The following is a 24235-nucleotide window of genomic DNA, read 5'->3' as shown; positions in this document are numbered from 1 at the left end:
GACTATATCTCTAATATCTCTACTACATAACCCTGAGGGTGACTATATCTATAATATCTCTACTACCTAACCCTGAGACTGACTATATCTCTAATATCTCTACTACCTAACCCTGAGGGTGACTATATCTATAATATCTCTACTACCTAACCCTGAGGCTGACTATATCTATACTATCTCTACTACCTAACCCTGAGGGTGACTATATCTATTATATCTCTACTACCTAACCCTGAGGGTGACTATATCTATAATATCTCTACTACCTAACCCTGAGGCTGACTATATCTATTATATCTCTACTACCTAACCCTGAGGCTGACTATATCTATAATATCTCTACTACCTAACCCTGAGGGTGACTATATATAATATCTCTAATACCTAACCCTGAGACTGACTATATCTATAATATCTCTACTACCTAACATTGAGGGTGACTATATCTATAATATCTCTACTACCTAACCCTGAGACTGACTATATCTATAATATCTCTAATACCTAACCCTGAGACTGACTATATCTATAATATCTCTACTACCTAACATTGAGGGTGACTATATCTATAATATCTCTACTACCTAACCCTGAGACTGACTATATCTATAATATCTCTACTACCTAACATTGAGGGTGACTATATCTATAATATCTCTACTACCTAACCCTGAGACTGACTATATCTATAATATCTCTACTACCTAACCCTGAGGGTGACTATATCTATAATATCTCTACTACCTAGCCCTGAGACTAACAATATCTATAATATCTCTACTACCTAACCCTGAGGGTGACTATATCTATAATATCTCTACTACCTAACCCTGAGACTAACTATGTCTATAATATCTCTACTACCTAACCCTGAGGGAGACTATATCTATAATATCTCTACTAATTAACCCTGAGACTGACTATATATATAATATCTCTACCACCTAACCCCGAGGGTGACTATATCTCTAATATCTCTACTACCTAACCCTGAGGGTGACTATATCTCTAATATCTCTACTACCTAACCCTGAGGCTGACTATATCTCTAATATCTCTACTACCTAACCCTGAGGCTGACTATATCTCTCAGATCTCTACTACCTAACCCTGAGACTGACTATATATATAATATCTCTACTACCTAACCCTGAGACTGACTATATCTCTAATATCTCTACTACCTAACCCTGAGACTGACTATATCTCTAATATCTCTACTACCTAACCCTGAGACTGACTATATCTATAATATCTCTACTACCTAACCCTGAGGGTAATTATATCTATAATATCTCTACTACCTAACCCTGACCCTGAGACTGACTATATCTATAATATCTCTACTACCTAACCCTGAGACTGACTATATCTATAATATCTCTACTACCTAACCCTGAGGGTGACTATATCTCTAATATCTCTACTACATAACCCTGAGGGTGACTATATCTATAATATCTCTACTACCTAACCCTGAGGGTGACTATATATAATATCTCTAATACCTAACCCTGAGACTGACTATATCTATAATATCTCTACTACCTAACATTGAGGGTGACTATATCTCTAATATCTCTACTACCTAACCCTGAGGGTGACTATATCTATAATATCTCTACTACCTAACCCTGAGACTAACTATATCTATTATATCTCTACTACCTAACCCTGAGGGTGACTATATCTATAATATCTCTACTACCTAACCCTGAGACTGACTATATCTATAATATCTCTACTACCTAACCCTGAGACTGATTATATATATAATATCTCTACTACCTAACCCTGAGGGTGACTATATCTCTATAATAGATCAACTCAGGTGTCTGGCTACCAAACAGATGACCAAATGCTCTGTCTTCTGGTATATAATGTGCTGCTATGCTGCGACAAATACACAACCTCCACCCCCCCTCCACCCCCTCCTCCCCTCCTCCCCCTCCACCCCCTCTCCTCCCTTCTCCTCCCCCTCCTCACCCCAGCCGATACACAGGTAGATGTTGAAGTAGTTTCTCTCAGTGAACACGGTGATGACCAGCAGGTTGTGGAGGTAGATGCCTTCCACCAGCAGCCAATAGCTGTTAGCCATGATACTGTACTGCATCATCACCACGGCGATACGACACCCCACCGCCGTCTACAGGACACAACACACACAAAAAAACGTTTCAAGACTTAACAAAGCCCTTATAATCCTCCAGTATGGCTAAACAATGCTTCAGAGATCAAATCCTTATAACCCTGGTCAACTCAACACACCCACCTTGTTGTTGACCGGTCACTTTACCTCACCCTGGTCAACTCAACACACGCACCTTGTTGTTGACCGGTCACTTTACCTCACCCTGGTCAACTCAACACACCCACCGTGTTGTTGACCGGTCACTTTACCTCACCCTGGTCAACTCAACACACCCACCGTGTTGTTGACCGGTCACTTTACCTCACCCTGGTCAACTCAACACACCCACCGTGTTGTTGACCGGTCACTTTACCTCACCCTGGTCAACTCAACTCAACACACCCACCTTGTTGTTGACTGGTCACTTTACCTCACCCTGGTCAACTCAACCCACCTTGTTGTTGACCGGTCACTTTACCTCACCCTGGTCAACTCAACCCACCTTGTTGTTGACCGGTCACTTTACCTCACCCTGGTCAACTCAACACACCCACCTTGTTGTTGACCGGCCACTTTACCTCACCCTGGTCAACTCAACACACCCACCTTGTTGTTGACTGGTCACTTTACCTCACCCTGGTCAACTCAACTCAACACACCCACCTTGTTGTTGACCGGTCACTTTACCTCACCCTGGTCAACTCAACACACCCACCTTGTTGTTGACCGGTCACTTTACCTCACCCTGGTCAACTCAACTCAACACACCCACCTTGTTGTTGACTGGTCACTTTACCTCACCCTGGTCAACTCAACACACCTTGTTGTTGACCGGTCACTTTACCTCACCCTGGTCAACTCAACTCAACACACCCACCGTGTTGTTGACCGGTCACTTTACCTCACCCTGGTCAACTCAACTCAACTCACCCACCGTGTTGTTGACCGGTCACTTTACCTCACCCTGGTCAACTCAACACACCCACCTTGTTGTTGACCGGTCACTTTACCTCACCCTGGTCAACTCAACACACCCACCTTGTTGTTGACCGGTCACTTTACCTCACCCTGGTCAACTCAACTCAACACACCCACCTTGTTGTTGACTGGTCACTTTACCTCACCCTGGTCAACTCAACACACCTTGTTGTTGACCGGTCACTTTACCTCACCCTGGTCAACTCAACTCAACACACCCACCGTGTTGTTGACCGGTCACTTTACCTCACCCTGGTCAACTCAACTCAACTCACCCACCGTGTTGTTGACCGGTCACTTTACCTCACCCTGGTCAACTCAACACACCCACCGTGTTGTTGACCGGTCACTTTACCTCACCCTGGTCAACTCAACTCAACACACCCACCTTGTTGTTGACTGGTCACTTTACCTCACCCTGGTCAACTCAACCCACCTTGTTGTTGACCGGTCACTTTACCTCACCCTGGTCAACTCAACCCACCTTGTTGTTGACCGGTCACTTTACCTCACCCTGGTCAACTCAACACACCCACCTTGTTGCTGACCGGTCACTTTACCTCACCCTGGTCAACTCAACACACTGACTGGTCACTTTACCTCACCCTGGTCAACTCAACTAAACACACCCACCTTGTTGTTGACCGGTCACTTTAGCTCACCCTGGTCAACTCAACACACCCACCTTGTTGTTGACCGGTCACTTTACCTCACCCTGGTCAACTCAACACACCCACCTTGTTGTTGACCGGTCACTTTACCTCACCCTGGTCAACTCAACTCAACACACCCACCTTGTTGTTGACTGGTCACTTTACCTCACCCTGGTCAACTCAACCCACCTTGTTGTTTACCGGTCACTTTACCTCACCCTGGTCAACTCAACTCAACACACCCACCTTGTTGTTGACTGGTCACTTTACCTCACCCTGGTCAACTCAACCCACCTTGTTGTTGACCGGTCACTTTACCTCACCCTGGTCAACTCAACTCAACACACCCACCGTGTTGTTGACCGGTCACTTTACCTCACCCTGGTCAACTCAACTCAACACACCCACCGTGTTGTTGACCGGTCACTTTACCTCACCCTGGTCAACTCAACCCACCTTGTTGTTGACCGGTCACTTTACCTCACCCTGGTCAACTCAACTCAACACACCCACCTTGTTGTTGACTGGTCACTTTACCTCACCCTGGTCAACTCAACCCACCTTGTTGTTGACCGGTCACTTTACCTCACCCTGGTCAACTCAACCCACCTTGTTGTTGACCGGTCACTTTACCTCACCCTGGTCAACTCAACACACCCACCTTGTTGCTGACCGGTCACTTTACCTCACCCTGGTCAACTCAACACACTGACTGGTCACTTTACCTCACCCTGGTCAACTCAACTCAACACACCCACCGTGTTGTTGACCGGTCACTTTACCTCACCCTGGTCAACTCAACTCAACTCACCCACCGTGCTGTTGACCGGTCACTTTACCTCACCCTGGTCAACTCAACACACCCACCGTGTTGTTGACCGGTCACTTTACCTCACCCTGGTCAACTCAACTCAACACACCCACCTTGTTGTTGACTGGTCACTTTACCTCACCCTGGTCAACTCAACCCACCTTGTTGTTGACCGGTCACTTTACCTCACCCTGGTCAACTCAACCCACCTTGTTGCTGACCGGTCACTTTACCTCACCCTGGTCAACTCAACACACTGACTGGTCACTTTACCTCACCCTGGTCAACTCAACTCAACACACCCACCTTGTTGTTGACCGGTCACTTTACCTCACCCTGGTCAACTCAACTCAACACACCCACCTTGTTGTTGACCGGTCACTTTACCTCACCCTGGTCAACTCAACACACCCACCTTGTTGTTGACCGGTCACTTTACCTCACCCTGGTCAACTCAACTCACCCACCGTGTTGTTGACCGGTCACTTTACCTCACCCTGGTCAACTCAACCCCACACACCCACCTTGTTGTTGACTGGTCACTGTACCTCACCCTGGTCAACTCAACCCCACACACCCACCTTGTTGTTGACCGGTCACTTTACCTCACCCTGGTCAACTCAACCCCACACACCCACCTTGTTGTTGACCGGTCACTTTACCTCACCCTGGTCCTTTCAACTCAACACATCCACCTTGTTGTTGACCGGTCACTTTACCTCACCCTGGTCAACTCAACACACCCACCTTGTTGTTGACCGGTCACTTTACCTCACCCTGGTCAACTCAACTCAACACACCCACCTTGTTGTTGACCACGACCCTTTCAGACAACAACAACAACCTCAACCCACCTGGTTGTTGACGAGCCACTCCACCTCATAGTGTGTAATGTCCTGGTCCTGTCCGATGTTGACGCTGGGCACCTCCAACATGGCGTCCTTTATCAGGATGGACAGAGCACGCAGGATGAAAGAGGCAAACAGGTTCATGTGGATGTTGTTCCTCATACAGTGGAGCTTCCTGTAAGGGGGGGGGGGGGCAGTGTGCTTCCTGTTAGGGGGAATGTCAACTACAGCAGAGGTAATATAACAAAGATTAAAGGTTAAAGAACTGGAATTAGAATATGTATATCTGTATGGTTACTGTCAATAGGTGGCGAAAACAGTAAGGTCAGTGGTGCTACCTTGCTTCACTGACATGTCCATTCAACTCAAACATGTTTCATTGACAAGAAATATACACCTTTCTACCTCCATGAAGAGTGGTGGATGGCTGAGAGGACATGGTGGGTGGCTGAGAGGACATGGTGGGTGGCTGAGAGGACATGGTGGATGGCTGAGAGGACATGGTGGATGGCTGAGAGTACATGGCGGGTGGCTGAGAGGTCATGGTGGGTGGCTGAGAGGACATGGTGGGTGGCTGAGAGGACATGGCGGGTGGCTGAGAGGACATGGCGGGTGGCTGAGAGGACATGGTGGGTGGCTGAGAGGACATGGTGGGTGGCTGAGAGGACATGGTGGGTGGCTGAGAGGTCATGGCGGGTGGCTGAGAGGACATGGTGGGTGGTTGAGAGGACATGGTGGGTGGCTGAGAGGACATGGCGGGTGGATGAGAGGACATGGCGGGTGGCTGAGAGGTCATGGCGGGTGGCTGAGAGGACATGGTGGGTGGCTGAGAGGACATGGTGGGTGGCTGAGAGGACATGGCGGGTGGCTGAGAGGACATGGCGGGTGGCTGAGAGGTCATGGCGGGTGGCTGAGAGGTCATGGTGGGTGGGTGGCTGAGAGGACATGGTGGGTGGCTGAGAGGACATGGCGGGTGGCTGAGAGGACATGGCGGGTGGCTGAGAGGACATGGCGGGTGGCTGAGAGGACATGGCGGGTGGCTGAGAGGACATGGTGGGTGGCTGAGAGGACATGGTGGGTGGCTGAGAGGACATGGTGGGTGGCTGAGAGGACATGGCGGGTGGCTGAGAGGACATGGCGGGTGGCTGAGAGGACATGGCGGGTGGGTGGCTGAGAGGACATGGTGGGTGGCTGAGAGGACATGGTGGGTGGCTGAGAGGACATGGCGGGTGGCTGAGAGGTCATGGCGGGTGGCTGAGAGGTCATGGTGGGTGGGTGGCTGAGAAGACATGGTGGGTGGCTGAGAGGACATGGTGGGTGGCTGAGAGGACATGGCGGGTGGCTGAGAGGACATGGCGGGTGGCTGAGAGGACATGGCGGGTGGCTGAGAGGACATGGTGGGTGGCTGAGAGGACATGGCGGGTGGCTGAGAGGACATGGCGGGTGGCTGAGAGGACATGGTGGGTGGCTGAGAGGACATGGTGGGTGGCTGAGAGGACATGGCGGGTGGCTGAGAGGACATGGCGGGTGGCTGAGAGGACATGGCGGGTGGCTGAGAGGACATGGTGGGTGGCTGAGAGGACATGGTGGGTGGCTGAGAGGACATGGCGGGTGGCTGAGAGGTCATGGCGGGTGGCTGAGAGGTCATGGTGGGTGGGTGGCTGAGAAGACATGGTGGGTGGCTGAGAGGACATGGTGGGTGGCTGAGAGGACATGGCGGGTGGCTGAGAGGACATGGCGGGTGGCTGAGAGGACATGGTGGGTGGCTGAGAGGACATGGCGGGTGGCTGAGAGGACATGGCGGGTGGCTGAGAGGACATGGTGGGTGGCTGAGAGGACATGGTGGGTGGCTGAGAGGACATGGCGGGTGGCTGAGAGGACATGGCGGGTGGCTGAGAGGTCATGGTGGGTGGCTGAGAGGTCATATGTCTGTCTGTCTGTCCTCTTTACGGTCATGAGGTGAAGGCTACCTGATCATGGTGCCAAGCATTAACACCAGCCCCAAAGGCTGTCTCAGTGTGTGTGTGTCTCTCTCTGTGTGTGTGTGTGTGTGTGTGTGTGTGTGTGTGTGTGTGTGTGTGTGTGTGTGTGTGTGTCTCTCTGTGTGTGTCTCTGTGTGTGTTTCTGTGTTTGTGTGTGTCTGTCTCTGTGTGTCTCTGTGTGTGTGTGTGTGTCTCTCGGTGTGTGTGTGTCTCTCTGGGTGTATGTGTGTGTGTGTGTGTGTCTCGGTGTGTGTGTGTGTCTCTGTGTGTGTGTCTCGGTGTGTGTGTGTGTGGTTGTGTGTCTTTTTGTGTCTGTTTGTGTGTGTCTCTCTGTGTGTGTGTGTGTGTGTGTGTGTGTGTCTCTGTGTGTGTCTGTGTCTGTCTGTGTCTCTGTGTTTCTATGTTGCTGTGTGTGTGTGTGTGTGTCTCTCTGTGTGTGTGTGTGTGTGTGTGTGTGTGTGTCTCTCTGGGTGTGTGTGTGTGTGTGTGTTACCTGAAAGTGATCAGGATTCCGAGCGCTAACACCAGAGCCCCCAGAGACAGAGAGTAGCCCACAGTGTACATGGTCCGGAACTTCTTGAGGATCTGACCATAGTGAGGCTACACACACATACACACACACACACACACACACACACACACACACAAAGAAACAATAACACACATTGCATTGGGAAATTATTCAGAACTCTTGACTTTTTCCACATTTTGTTACATTACAGCTCTATTTTAAAATGTATTAAATTAAATGTTTTCCTCATCAATCTACACACAATACCCTATAATGACATCACAATACCCCATAATGACATCACAATACCCCATAATGACATCACAATACCCCATAATGACAAAGCAAAAACAGTTTTTTAGAATTTCTTGCAAATTTATTCAAGATATACAACAGAAATATTACATTTACTTAATTATTCAGACCCTTTGCTATGACACTCGAAATTGAGCTCATGTGCATCCTGTTTCCATTGATTGGAGTCCACCTGTGGTAAATTCAATTGATTGGACATGGTTTGGAAAGGCACACACCTGTCTATATAAGGTCCCACAGTTTACAGTGCATGTCAGAGCAAAAACCAAGCCATGAGGTCAAAGAAATTGTCCATGGAGCTCCAAGACAGGATTGTGTCGAGGCACAAATCTACAAAAGGGTGTCAAAACATTTCTGCAGCATTGACGGTCCCCAAGAACACAGTGGCCTCCATCCAAGGCCGCCCGGTCTTGGTCAGGGAGGTGACCAAGAACCCAATGGTACTCTGATAGAGCTCCAGAGTTTCTCTGTGGAGATAGGAGAACCTTCCAGAAGGAACCCATCACTGCAGCACTCCACCAATCAGGCCTTTATGGTAGAGAGGCCAGACGGAAGCCACTCCTCAGTAAAAGGCACAGCCCGCTTGGAGTTTGTCAAAAGGCACCTAAAGGACTCTCAGACCATGAGAAATAAGATTCTCTGGCCTGATGAAACCAAGATTGAATTATTTGGCCTGAATGCCAAGTGTCACATCTGGAGAAAACCTGGCATCATCTCTATGGTGAAGCAAGGTGGTGGCAGCATCATCCCTATGGTGAAGCATGGTGGTGGCAGCATCAGCCTGTGGGGATGTTTTTCAGTGGCAAAAAGTCGGACACTAGTCAGGATCGAAGGAAAGATGAACGGAACAAAGTACAGAGAGATCCTTGATGAAAACCTGCTCCAGAAATCCTGCTCAGGACCTCAGACTGGGTCGAAGGTTCACCTTCCAACAGGACAACAACCCTAAGCACACAGCCAAGACAACATAGGAGTAGCTTCAGGACAAGTCTCTGAATGTTCTTGATTGGCCCAGCCAGAACCCTGATTTGAACCCGATCCAACATCTCTGGAGAGACCTGAAAATAGCTGTGCAGCGACGCTCCCCATCCAACCTGACAGAGCTTGAGAGGATCTGCAGAGAAGAACTGGAGAAACTCCCCAAATACAGGTGTGCCAAGCTTGTAGCGTCATACCTTGTAACATCGTCTTTTCAGTTCGCTGCAGCTAGCGACTGGAACGAGCTGCAAACAAACACTCAACCTGACAGTTTTATCTCAATCTCTTCATTCAAAGACTCAATCATGGACACTCTTACTGACAGTTATGGGGTACTGTGTGTAGATTGATGAGGGGAAAAAACTATTGAATCCATTTTAGAAGAAGGCTGTAACATAGGAAAATGTGGAAAAATTGAAGGGGTCTGAATACTTTCTGACTGGTCTGTACATTTAGCCTCCACACCTCAGTACACTCACACGGATTAAAAACAGGAATCAATTCTACACATCCTTTCCATCATGTCTATATCATGATGTTTTATCCACAGCATTTCCAAGCCTCACTCACAAGAGACACATCATTTTCACCTGAGCAGGATCATTAGCATCACACTCGCTAGTGTTCTTCTGGGGAACCCACTGGCCGTCCGCGTCACACTCCCTGTACACCGAACCATGCTGGACTGGAACAGACACACATACAGGTAGACTGTCATTCCCTGACCCAAGCATATTTGTTACCTATCACACTAACTTGACAGAAGCTTGAGATATTTGACTGAATTTGTTATTTATTGAACGTGATATACAAGCTATTCACCAACCAATCAATCAATTCATCAATCAACCAACCAATCAGCATCAACCTTCACCTTTGTGGTGCCAGGGCAGGTACCAGGGACAGGACACACTGACAGTAGTGTTGGGGAGTCCATCGGGCCAGCAGGCATACATGTCAAAGGTCCTGTTACACACAACACCTACAGGGAACAGTTACATCTCTTTATCTGGGGGAAACAATTCCTGTTGATCAGAACACATCCTGTCCAATCAGATCTGTGAAGGGGAGGGACTATCTTCCTGGAATGAGAGATAGACATGTATCTACTGCCACAGCCGACCCTCGCCGGGAGAGCAGAACGGAGGACCTTCATCTTCCCATAATGCACAGTGCTATACAGTGTTTATGGTGTGAGTGTGCGTGCAGGCGTGTGCGTGTGTTTCTCACCAGTGAGCGGCGGTTCTCTGCTGTTATTGCGGCTACACTCCTCCGTATACATCACCCATCTCTGCATCAACGCCTTTAATGGCTTAGCTGGGGACACCTGGAGGACAGACAGACAGTCAGTAAACAGATAGCCAGGGACACCTGGGGGACAGACAGACAGTCAGTAAACAGATAGCCAGGGACACCTGGGGGACAGACAGACAGTCAGTAAACAGATAGCCAGGGACACCTGGGGGACAGACAGACAGTCAGTAAACAGACAGCCAGGGACACCTGGGGGACAGACAGACAGTCAGTAAACAGATAGCCAGGGACACCTGGGGGACAGACAGACAGTCAGTAAACAGATAGCCAGGGACACCTGGGGGACAGACAGACAGTCAGTAAACAGATAGCCAGGGACACCTGGGGGACAGGCAGTCAGTATACAGATAGCCAGGGACACCTGGGGGACAGACAGTCAGTCAGTCAGTATACAGATAGCCAGAGACACCTGGGGGACAGACAGTAACAGAATGAGTGCATGAGACAGAGAGACAGAAAGGCAGAGAGACAGTGAGACAGAGAGTCAGACATGCAGCGAGACAGAGAGACAGACAGGCAGAGAGACAGACAGGTAGAGAGACAGAGACAGACAGGCAGAGAGACATAGCGACAGACAGACAGGCAGAGAGACAGAGACAGGCAGAGAGACAGACAGTCAGAGAGTCAGACATGCATCGAGACAGAGAGACAGACAGGCAGAGAGACAGACAGGCAGGCAGAGAGACAGACAGGCAGGCAGAGAGACAGACAGGCAGGCAGAGAGACAGACAGGCAGGCAGAGAGACAGACAGGCAGGCAGAGAGACAGACATGCAGCGAGACAGAGAGACAGACAGGCAGAGAGACAGACAGACAGAGAGACAGACAGGCAGAGAGTCAGAGAGACAGACATGCAGCGAGACAGAGAGACAGACAGGCAGAGAGACAGACAGGCAGGCAGAGAGACAGACAGACAGTCAGAGAGTCAGACATGCAGCGAGACAGAGAGACAGACAGGCAGAGAGACAGACAGTCAGAGAGTCAGACATGCAGCGAGACAGAGAGACAGACAGGCAGAGAGACAGACAGGCAGAGAGACAGACAGACAGAAAGTGTTGAGACTACATGACTGTCTGCCACACAGGGCCCGTTCTCAGAGGGTCATTCTGCCATGTAAAAACATGTGTCTCTCCCCAACACTCTAAACACCAGTCACTTACAGGACTGGGGTGGCTGGCTTCCCATGTCTGAATGTTTCCCTACAGAGGGACTCACTGCTAGGCTGCATGCTGTTGACAGGACAATGACTGGAATCCTTAGAAGGATCCAACGTGTCAATTAGCTTCCAGAGAAGGTCAATGAATTCCTCTGCAAAAGCATCCAAGGTGGAGTGTTGCGTAATGTCATGGGTATGTTATTGGGTGTTTTCTTCTGTGTTTGCCTGCCTGTGTGTGTGTGTGTGTGTGTGTGTGTGTGTGTGTATGTGTGTGTGTGTATGTGTGTGTGTGTATGTGTGTGTGTGTGTGTGTGTGTGTGTGTGTGTGTGTGTGTGTGTGTGTGTGTGTGTGTGTGTGTGTGTGTGTGTGTGTGTGTTCCGGCCTCACTTGGATGCTGGAGAAGACCGTGAGCAGCGTGAGCAGCAGGAAGCCCCGTGACATCCCTTAGTCCTGCTGCCTGGTGGAGGGGCGCTGTGTGAGCGGGGTCAGGGGTCACCTTAACCTCACCTCATAGGAGGGCTTTACCTGGGGACCACTCTACCTGGTGACACACAGAGGGAGAGGAGTCACACTAACACACAGATATGTCTTACAATATTTGTGAGGACTTTTTGGGGACCCAACAATTGATTCCCATTCCAAATTATATTTTCCCTAACTTCTAACCCTAAACCTAACCCTAACCTTAAACCTAACCCCTAACCCAAAAACCTAAAATAGTGAGGACTGGCAAACTGTCCTCCCTTCCCTGAATTGTAGCTGCTTTACTATTCTTCTGAGGACCGTTGGTACTAACACACACACACACACACACACACACACACACACAAACACACACACACACACACACACACACCACACACACACACACACACACACACACACACACACACACACACACACACACACACACACACACACACTAATGAACAACCCACTTGCTGTATAATCAAACCGACACACATAACAATAGAGTTGAAACAAACAGGAAGGGCACTTGTGGATGTATTCTAGGTGTGACAGTTACTGATGAACTAGATGGGGTTTCTGTCCGCTGACCAGCGGTGGTGACAGACAGGAACTCCTAGGGGTTCCATGGAAACACCACTTGAGTTCTGAAAAATAACTCTCCCTGTTCCTTCCCTATGACCTCACAGTGCTGCACTCCACACACACACACACACACACACACACACACACACACACACACACACACACACACACACACACACACACACACACACACACACACACACACACACACACACACACACACACACACACACACACACACACACACACACACACACACACACACACACACACACGACAGCCCTCAGCCAAACCACTCTGCTTTTGTTTACACTCTACATCATGCTGCACTAGTCCTAATTAGAGAGGAGAGAGAGGGGAGAGAGAAGAGAGAGAGAGAAGAGAGAAAGAAGAGAGAGAGGAGAGAAGAGAGAGAGGAGAGAGAGAGAGAGGAGAGAGAGAGATCAAGAGAGAAGAGAGAAAGAGAGAGAGAGAGGACAGCAACACAATTAGATCCAACCAAATAATTTGAAAACAAAAAGATAATTACTTGACACATCGGAAATAATGAACAAAAAAACTGAGCAAACTAGAATGCTATTTGGCCCTAAACAGAGAGTACACAGTGGCAGAATACCTGACCACTGTGACTGACCCAAACTTAAGGAAAGCTTTTGCTATATACAGACTCAGTGAGCATAGACTTGCTATTGAGAAAGGCCGCCGTAGGCAGACCTGGTCCTCAAGAGTAGACAGGCTATGTGCACACTGCCCACAAAATGAGGTGGAAACTGAGCTGCACTTCCTAACCTCCTGCCAAATGTATAACCATATTAGAGACACATATTTCCCTCAGATCCACAAAGAATTGGAAAACAAATCCAATTTTGATAAACTCCCATATCTACTGGGTGAAATACCACAGTGTGCATCACAGCAGCAAGATGTGTGACCTGTTGCCACAAGAAAAGGGCAGCCAGGGAAGAACAAACACCACTGTAAATTCAACCCATATTTATGTTTATACTTTCACTATTTGCACATCGTTACAACACTGTATATAGACATAATATGACATTTGAAATGTCTTTATTCTTTTGGAGCTGTTATCTATTTCACTTGCTTTGGCAATGTAAACATACGTTTCTCATGCCAATAAAGCCCCTTGAATTAGAGAGAGAGAGAGAGAGAGAGAGAGAGAGAGAGAGAGAGAGAGAGAGAGAGAGAGAGAGAGAGAGAGAGAGAGAGAGAGAGAGAGAGAGAGAGAGAGAGAGAGAGAGAGAGAGAGAGAGAGAGAGAGAGAGAGAGAGAGAGAGAGGAGAGAGAGAGAGAGAGAGAGAGAGAGAGAGAGAGAGAGAGAGAGAGAGAGAGAGAGAGAGAGGGAGAGAGGGGGCCCTTAGTGTAATGAGACATCCTCTTTACACTAAAACACTGCAACCCCACACCTCCAAAAGAACCCATGACGTGCCACCACAACCACAACCACATTACACAGTACACAACAACACAGTACGGTACAATACACACTCCAGCACCACATTACAACTGTACATCCTACCCCTCCTCTCCAGCCGTACAGACAGCCCCCCTGAGCCCCCATTACAACTGTACATCCTACCCCTCCTCTCCAGCCGTACAGACAGCCCCCCTGAGCCCCCATTACAACTGTACATCCTACCCCTCCTCTCCAGTCCTACAGACAGCCCCCCTGAGCCCCCATTACAACTGTACATCCTACCCCTCCTCTCCAGTCGTACAGACAGCCCCCCTGAGCCCCCATTACAACTGTACATCCTACCCCTCCTCTCCAGTCGTACAGACAGCCCCCCTGAGCCCCCATTACAACTGTACATCCTACCCCTCCTCTCCAGTCATACAGACAGCCCCCCTGAGCCCCCATTACAACTGTACATCCTACCCCTCCTCTCCAGCCGTACAGACAGCCCCCCTGAGCCCCCATTACAACTGTACATCCTACCCCTCCTCTCCAGCCATACAGACAGCCCCCCTGAGCCCCCATTACAACTGTACATCCTACCCCTCCTCTCCAGCCGTACAGACAGCCCCCCTGAGCCCCCATTACAACTGTACATCCTACCCCTCCTCTCCAGTCGTACAGACAGCCCCCCTGAGCCCCCATTACAACTGTACATCCTACCCCTCCTCTCCAGTCCTACAGACAGCCCCCCTGAGCCCCCATTACAACTGTACATCCTACCCCTCCTCTCCAGTCGTACAGACAGCCCCCCTGAGCCCCCATTACAACTGTACATCCTACCCCTCCTCTCCAGCCGTACAGACAGCCCCCCTGAGCCCCCATTACAACTGTACATCCTACCCCTCCTCTCCAGCCGTACAGACAGCCCCCCTGAGCCCCCATTACAACTGTACATCCTACCCCTCCTCTCCAGCCGTACAGACAGCCCCCCTGAGCCCCCATTACAACTGTACATCCTACCCCTCCTCTCCAGCCGTACAGACAGCCCCCACTGAGCCCCCATTACAACTGTACATCCTACCCCTCCTCTCCAGCCGTACAGACAGCCCCCCTGAGCCCCCATTACAACTGTACATCCTACCCCTCCTCTCCAGCCGTACAGACAGCCCCCCTGAGCCCCCATTACAACTGTACATCCTACCCCTCCTCTCCAGCCGTACAGACAGCCCCCCTGAGCCCCCATTACAACTGTACATCCTACCCCTCCTCTCCAGTCCTACAGACAGCCCCCCTGAGCCCCCATTACAACTGTACATCCTACCCCTCCTCTCCAGCCGTACAGACAGCCCCCCTGAGCCCCCATTACAACTGTACATCCTACCCCTCCTCTCCAGTCTTACAGACAGCCCCCCTGAGCCCCCATTACAACTGTACATCCTACCCCTCCTCTCCAGTCGTACAGACAGCCCCCCTGAGCCCCCATTACAACTGTACATCCTACCCCTCCTCTCCAGTCCTACAGACAGCCCCCCTGAGCCCCCATTACAACTGTACATCCTACCCCTCCTCTCCAGTCGTACAGACAGCCCCCCTGAGCCCCCATTACAACTGTACATCCTACCCCTCCTCTCCAGCCGTACAGACAGCCCCCCTGAGCCCCCATTACAACTGTACATCCTACCCCTCCTCTCCAGTCATACAGACAGCCCCCCTGAGCCCCCATTACAACTGTACATCCTACCCCTCCTCTCCAGTCCTACAGACAGCCCCCCTGAGCCCCCATTACAACTGTACATCCTACCCCTCCTCTCCAGTCATACAGACAGCCCCCCTGAGCCCCCATTACAACTGTACATCCTACCCCTCCTCTCCGGTCTTAGACAGCCCCCCTGAGCCCCCATTACAACTGTACATCCTACCCCTCCTCTCCAGCCGTACAGACAGCCCCCCTGAGCCCCCATTACAACTGTACATCCTACCCCTCCTCTCCAGCCGTACAGACAGCCCCCCTGAGCCCTCATTACAACTGTACATCCTACCCCTCCTCTCCAGTCTTACAGACAGCCCCCCAGAGCCCCCATTACAACTGTACATCCTACCCCTCCTCTCCAGCCGTACAGACAGCCCCCCTGAGCCCCCATTACAACTGTACATCCTACCCCTCCTCTCCAGCCGTACAGACAGTCCCCCTGAGCCCCCATTACAACTGTACATCCTACCCCTCCTCTCCAGCCGTACAGACAGCCCCCCTGAGCCCCCATTACAACTGTACATCCTACCCCTCCTCTCCAGCCGTACAGACAGCCCCCCTGAGCCCCCATTACAACTGTACATCCTACCCCTCCTCTCCAGTCATACAGACAGCCCCCCTGAGCCCCCATTACAACTGTACATCCTACCCCTCCTCTCCAGTCCTACAGACAGCCCCCCTGAGCCCCCATTACAACTGTACATCCTACCCCTCCTCTCCAGCCGTACAGACAGCCCCCCTGAGCCCCCATTACAACTGTACATCCTACCCCTCCTCTCCAGTCATACAGACAGCCCCCCTGAGCCCCCATTACAACTGTACATCCTACCCCTCCTCTCCAGCCGTACAGACAGCCCCCCTGAGCCCCCATTACAACTGTACATCCTACCCCTCCTCTCCAGCCGTACAGACAGCCCCCCTGAGCCCCCATTACAACTGTACATCCTACCCCTCCTCTCCGGTCTTAGACAGCCCCCCTGAGCCCCCATTACAACTGTACATCCTACCCCTCCTCTCCAGCCGTACAGACAGCCCCCCTGAGCCCCCATTACAACTGTACATCCTACCCCTCCTCTCCAGCCGTACAGACAGCCCCCCTGAGCCCCCATTACAACTGTACATCCTACCCCTCCTCTCCAGCCGTACAGACAGCCCCCCTGAGCCCCCATTACAACTGTACATCCTACCCCTCCTCTCCAGCCGTACAGACAGCCCCCCTGAGCCCCCATTACAACTGTACATCCTACCCCTCCTCTCCAGCCGTACAGACAGCCCCCCTGAGCCCCCATTACAACTGTACATCCTACCCCTCCTCTCCAGTCCTACAGACAGCCCCCCTGAGCCCCCATTACAACTGTACATCCTACCCCTCCTCTCCAGCCGTACAGACAGCCCCCCTGAGCCCCCATTACAACTGTACATCCTACCCCTCCTCTCCAGTCGTACAGACAGCCCCCCTGAGCCCCCATTACAACTGTACATCCTACCCCTCCTCTCCAGCCGTACAGACAGCCCCCCTGAGCCCCCATTACAACTGTACATCCTACCCCTCCTCTCCAGTCCTACAGACAGCCCCCCTGAGCCCCCATTACAACTGTACATCCTACCCCTCCTCTCCAGTCGTACAGACAGCCCCCCTGAGCCCCCATTACAACTGTACATCCTACCCCTCCTCTCCAGCCGTACAGACAGCCCCCCTGAGCCCCCATTACAACTGTACATCCTACCCCTCCTCTCCAGTCGTACAGACAGCCCCCCTGAGCCCCCATTACAACTGTACATCCTACCCCTCCTCTCCAGTCCTACAGACAGCCCCCCTGAGCCCCCATTACAACTGTACATCCTACCCCTCCTCTCCAGTCATACAGACAGCCCCCCTGAGCCCCCATTACAACTGTACATCCTACCCCTCCTCTCCGGTCTTAGACAGCCCCCCTGAGCCCCCATTACAACTGTACATCCTACCCCTCCTCTCCAGCCGTACAGACAGCCCCCCTGAGCCCCCATTACAACTGTACATCCTACCCCTCCTCTCCAGCCGTACAGACAGCCCCCCTGAGCCCTCATTACAACTGTACATCCTACCCCTCCTCTCCAGTCTTACAGACAGCCCCCCTGAGCCCCCATTACAACTGTACATCCTACCCCTCCTCTCCAGCCGTACAGACAGCCCCCCTGAGCCCCCATTACAACTGTACATCCTACCCCTCCTCTCCAGCCGTACAGACAGCCCCCCTGAGCCCCCATTACAACTGTACATCCTACCCCTCCTCTCCAGCCGTACAGACAGCCCCCCTGAGCCCCCATTACAACTGTACATCCTACCCCTCCTCTCCAGCCGTACAGACAGCCCCCCTGAGCCCCCATTACAACTGTACATCCTACCCCTCCTCTCCAGTCCTACAGACAGCCCCCCTGAGCCCCCATTACAACTGTACATCCTACCCCTCCTCTCCAGTCCTACAGACAGCCCCCCTGAGCCCCCATTACAACTGTACATCCTACCCCTCCTCTCCAGCCGTACAGACAGCCCCCCTGAGCCCCCATTACAACTGTACATCCTACCCCTCCTCTCCAGTCCTACAGACAGCCCCCCTGAGCCCCCATTACAACTGTACATCCTACCCCTCCTCTCCAGCCGTACAGACAGCCCCCCTGAGCCCCCATTACAACTGTACATCCTACCCCTCCTCTCCAGTCGTACAGACAGCCCCCCTGAGCCCCCATTACAACTGTACATCCTACCCCTCCTCTCCAGTCATACAGACAGCCCCCCTGAGCCCCCATTACAACTGTACATCCTACCCCTCCTCTCCAGCCGTACAGACAGCCCCCCTGAGCCCCCATTACAACTGTACATCCTACCCCTCCTCTCCAGTCATACAGACAGCCCCCCTGAGCCCCCATTACAACTGTACATCCTACCCCTCCTCTCCGGTCTTAGACAGCCCCCCTGAGCCCCCATTACAACTGTACATCCTACCCCTCCTCTCCAGCCGTACAGACAGCCCCCCTGAGCCCCCATTACAACTGTACATCCTACCCCTCCTCTCCAGTCCTACAGACAGCCCCCCTGAGCCCCCATTACAACTGTACATCCTACCCCTCCTCTCCAGTCTTACAGACAGCCCCCCTGAGCCCCCATTACAACTGTACATCCTACCCCTCCTCTCCAGCCGTACAGACAGCCCCCCTGAGCCCCCATTACAACTGTACATCCTACCCCTCCTCTCCAGCCGTACAGACAGCCCCCCTGAGCCCCCATTACAACTGTACATCCTACCCCTCCTCTCCAGTCTTACAGACAGCCCCCCTGAGCCCCCATTACAACTGTACATCCTACCCCTCCTCTCCAGCCGTACAGACAGCCCCCCTGAGCCCCCATTACAACTGTACATCCTACCCCTCCTCTCCAGCCGTACAGACAGCCCCCCTGAGCCCCCATTACAACTGTACATCCTACCCCTCCTCTCCAGCCGTACAGACAGCCCCCCTGAGCCCCCATTACAACTGTACATCCTACCCCTCCTCTCCAGTCTTACAGACAGCCCCCCTGAGCCCCCATTACAACTGTACATCCTACCCCTCCTCTCCAGCCGTACAGACAGCCCCCCTGAGCCCCCATTACAACTGTACATCCTACCCCTCCTCTCCAGCCGTACAGACAGCCCCCCTGAGCCCCCATTACAACTGTACATCCTACCCCTCCTCTCCAGCCGTACAGACAGCCCCCCTGAGCCCCCATTACAACTGTACATCCTACCCCTCCTCTCCAGTCTTACAGACAGCCCCCCTGAGCCCCCATTACAACTGTACATCCTACCCCTCCTCTCCAGCCGTACAGACAGCCCCCCTGAGCCCCCATTACAACTGTACATCCTACCCCTCCTCTCCAGTCCTACAGACAACCCCCCTGAGCCCCCATTACAACTGTACATCCTACCCCTCCTCTCCGGTCTTAGACAGCCCCCCTGAGCCCCCATTACAACTGTACATCCTACCCCTCCTCTCCAGCCGTACAGACAGCCCCCCTGAGCCCCCATTACAACTGTACATCCTACCCCTCCTCTCCAGCCGTACAGACAGCCCCCCTGAGCCCCCATTACAACTGTACATCCTACCCCTCCTCTCCAGTCATACAGACAGCCCCCCTGAGCCCCCATTACAACTGTACATCCTACCCCTCCTCTCCAGCCGTACAGACAGCCCCCCTGAGCCCACATTACAACTGTACATCCTACCCCTCCTCTCCAGTCGTACAGACAGCCCCCCTGAGCCCCCATTACAACTGTACATCCTACCCCTCCTCTCCAGTCATACAGACAGCCCCCCTGAGCCCCCATTACAACTGTACATCCTACCCCTCCTCTCCAGCCGTACAGACAGCCCCCCTGAGCCCCCATTACAACTGTACATCCTACCCCTCCTCTCCAGTCTTACAGACAGCCCCCCTGAGCCCCCATTACAACTGTACATCCTACCCCTCCTCTCCAGTCCTACAGACAGCCCCCCTGAGCCCCCATTACAACTGTACATCCTACCCCTCCTCTCCAGTCATACAGACAGCCCCCCTGAGCCCCCATTACAACTGTACATCCTACCCCTCCTCTCCGGTCTTAGACAGCCCCCCTGAGCCCCCATTACAACTGTACATCCTACCCCTCCTCTCCAGCCGTACAGACAGCCCCCCTGAGCCCCCATTACAACTGTACATCCTACCCCTCCTCTCCAGCCGTACAGACAGCCCCCCTGAGCCCCCATTACAACTGTACATCCTACCCCTCCTCTCCAGTCTTACAGACAGCCCCCCTGAGCCCCCATTACAACTGTACATCCTACCCCTCCTCTCCAGCCGTACAGACAGCCCCCCTGAGCCCCCATTACAACTGTACATCCTACCCCTCCTCTCCAGCCGTACAGACAGTCCCCCTGAGCCCCCATTACAACTGTACATCCTACCCCTCCTCTCCAGCCGTACAGACAGCCCCCCTGAGCCCCCATTACAACTGTACATCCTACCCCTCCTCTCCAGTCTTACAGACAGCCCCCCTGAGCCCCCATTACAACTGTACATCCTACCCCTCCTCTCCAGCCGTACAGACAGCCCCCCTGAGCCCCCATTACAACTGTACATCCTACCCCTCCTCTCCAGCCGTACAGACAGCCCCCCTGAGCCCCCATTACAACTGTACATCCTACCCCTCCTCTCCAGCCGTACAGACAGCCCCCCTGAGCCCCCATTACAACTGTACATCCTACCCCTCCTCTCCAGTCTTACAGACAGCCCCCCTGAGCCCCCATTACAACTGTACATCCTACCCCTCCTCTCCAGCCGTACAGACAGCCCCCCTGAGCCCCCATTACAACTGTACATCCTACCCCTCCTCTCCAGCCGTACAGACAGGCCCCCTGAGCCCCCATTACAACTGTACATCCTACCCCTCCTCTCCAGCCGTACAGACAGCCCCCCTGAGCCCCCATTACAACTGTACATCCTACCCCTCCTCTCCAGTCCTACAGACAGCCCCCCTGAGCCCCCATTACAACTGTACATCCTACCCCTCCTCTCCGGTCTTAGACAGCCCCCCTGAGCCCCCATTACAACTGTACATCCTACCCCTCCTCTCCAGCCGTACAGACAGCCCCCCTGAGCCCCCATTACAACTGTACATCCTACCCCTCCTCTCCAGCCGTACAGACAGCCCCCCTGAGCCCCCATTACAACTGTACATCCTACCCCTCCTCTCCAGCCGTACAGACAGCCCCCCTGAGCCCCCATTACAACTGTACATCCTACCCCTCCTCTCCAGCCGTACAGACAGCCCCCCTGAGCCCCCATTACAACTGTACATCCTACCCCTCCTCTCCAGCCGTACAGACAGCCCCCCTGAGCCCCCATTAAAACTGTACATCCTACCCCTCCTCTCCAGCCGTACAGACAGCCCCCCTGAGCCCCCATTACAACTGTACATCCTACCCCTCCTCTCCAGTCTTACAGACAGCCCCCCTGAGCCCCCATTACAACTGTACATCCTACCCCTCCTCTCCAGCTGTACAGACAGCCCCCGAGCCCCCATTACAACTGTACATCCTACCCCTCCTCTCCAGCCGTACAGACAGGCCCCCTGAGCCCCCATTACAACTGTACATCCTACCCCTCCTCTCCAGTCCTACAGACAGCCCCCCTGAGCCCCCATTACAACTGTACATCCTACCCCTCCTCTCCAGCCGTACAGACAGCCCCCCTGAGCCCCCATTACAACTGTACATCCTACCCCTCCTCTCCAGCCGTACAGACAGGCCCCTGAGCCCCCATTACAACTGTACATCCTACCCCTCCTCTCCAGTCCTACAGACAACCCCCCTGAGCCCCCATTACAACTGTACATCCTACCCCTCTCCAGTTCTACAGACAGCCCCTCTGAGCCCCCATTACAACTGTACATCCTACCCCTCCTCTCCAGTCGTACAGACAGCCCCCCTGAGCCCCCATTACAACTGTACATCCTACCCCTCCTCTCCAGTCCTACAGACAGCCCCCCTGAGCCCCCATTACAACTGTACATCCTACCCCTCCTCTCCAGCCGTACAGACAGCCCCCCTGAGCCCCCATTACAACTGTACATCCTACCCCTCCTCTCCAGTCATACAGACAGCCCCCCTGAGCCCCCATTACAACTGTACATCCTACCCCTCCTCTCCAGTAATACAGACAGCCCCCCTGAGCCCCCATTACAACTGTACATCCTACCCCTCCTCTCCAGTCCTACAGACAGCCCCCCTGAGCCCCCATTACAACTGTACATCCTACCCCTCCTCTCCAGCCGTACAGACAGCCCAGCCTGAGCCCCCATTACAACTGTACATCCTACCCCTCCTCTCCAGCCGTACAGACAGGCCCCCTGAGCCCCCATTACAACTGTACATCCTACCCCTCCTCTCCAGCCGTACAGACAGCCCCCCTGAGCCCCCATTACAACTGTACATCCTACCCCTCCTCTCCAGTCCTACAGACAACCCCCCTGAGCCCCCATTACAACTGTACATCCTACCCCTCCTCTCCGGTCTTAGACAGCCCCCCTGAGCCCCCATTACAACTGTACATCCTACCCCTCCTCTCCAGCCGTACAGACAGCCCCCCTGAGCCCCCATTACAACTGTACATCCTACCCCTCCTCTCCAGCCGTACAGACAGCCCCCCTGAGCCCCCATTAAAACTGTACATCCTACCCCTCCTCTCCAGCCGTACAGACAGCCCCCCTGAGCCCCCATTACAACTGTACATCCTACCCCTCCTCTACAGTCTTACAGACAGCCCCCCTGAGCCCCCATTACAACTGTACATCCTACCCCTCCTCTCCAGCCGTACAGACAGCCCCCGAGCCCCCATTACAACTGTACATCCTACCCCTCCTCTCCAGCCGTACAGACAGGCCCCCTGAGCCCCCATTACAACTGTACATCCTACCCCTCCTCTCCAGTCCTACAGACAGCCCCCCTGAGCCCCCATTACAACTGTACATCCTACCCCTCCTCTCCAGCCGTACAGACAGCCCCCCTGAGCCCCCATTACAACTGTACATACTACCCCTCCTCTCCAGCCGTACAGACAGGCCCCTGAGCCCCCATTACAACTGTACATCCTACCCCTCCTCTCCAGTCCTACAGACAACCCCCCTGAGCCCCCATTACAACTGTACATCCTACCCCTCTCCAGTTCTACAGACAGCCCCTCTGAGCCCCCATTACAACTGTACATCCTACCCCTCCTCTCCAGTCGTACAGACAGCCCCCCTGAGCCCCCATTACAACTGTACATCCTACCCCTCCTCTCCAGTCCTACAGACAGCACCCCTGAGCCCCCATTACAACTGTACATCCTACCCCTCCTCTCCAGCCGTACAGACAGCCCCCCTGAGCCCCCATTACAACTGTACATCCTACCCCTCCTCTCCAGTCATACAGACAGCCCCCCTGAGCCCCCATTACAACTGTACATCCTACCCCTCCTCTCCAGTAATACAGACAGCCCCCCTGAGCCCCCATTACAACTGTACATCCTACCCCTCCTCTCCAGTCCTACAGACAGCCCCCCTGAGCCCCCATTACAACTGTACATCCTACCCCTCCTCTCCAGCCGTACAGACAGCCCCCCTGAGCCCCCATTACAACTGTACATCCTACCCCTCCTCTCCAGCCGTAGAGACAGCCCCCCTGAGCCCCCATTACAACTGTACATCCTACCCCTCCTCTCCAGCCGTACAGACAGCCCCCCTGAGCCCCCATTACAACTGTACATCCTACCCCTCCTCTCCAGCCGTACAGACAGGCCCCCTGA

At 52.8% G+C, this 24235-nt stretch overlaps 1 protein-coding gene across 3 annotated transcripts in view; it reads right to left on the bottom strand.

Annotated features, from left to right (window-relative positions):
• Window positions 1-24235, bottom strand: part of LOC129833738 (glucagon receptor-like) — a 73586-nt gene that overhangs the window by 28738 nt on the left and 20613 nt on the right. For 2 of the 3 annotated variants that reach the window (XM_055898526.1, XM_055898528.1), the window contains exons 2-8: window positions 12065-12218; window positions 10438-10534; window positions 10082-10189; window positions 9798-9892; window positions 7897-8003; window positions 5428-5596; window positions 1987-2146 (exon numbers count right to left, since the gene is read on the bottom strand). In XM_055898526.1, the coding sequence (XP_055754501.1) occupies window positions 1987-2146; window positions 5428-5596; window positions 7897-8003; window positions 9798-9892; window positions 10082-10189; window positions 10438-10534; window positions 12065-12118 (790 nt within the window). In that variant the 5' untranslated portion in view covers window positions 12119-12218. Of the gene's footprint in view, window positions 1-1986; window positions 2147-5427; window positions 5597-7896; window positions 8004-9797; window positions 9893-10081; window positions 10190-10437; window positions 10535-12064; window positions 12219-12704; window positions 13943-24235 lie in introns of those variants that run through there. The other variant, XM_055898527.1, reaches the window with a different exon arrangement.

This window comes from Salvelinus fontinalis, chromosome 34 (genome assembly GCF_029448725.1).
Source record: "Salvelinus fontinalis isolate EN_2023a chromosome 34, ASM2944872v1, whole genome shotgun sequence".
Taxonomy (NCBI): Eukaryota; Metazoa; Chordata; class Actinopteri; order Salmoniformes; family Salmonidae; genus Salvelinus; species Salvelinus fontinalis.
This window is presented reverse-complemented; position numbering and strand designations above follow the sequence as displayed.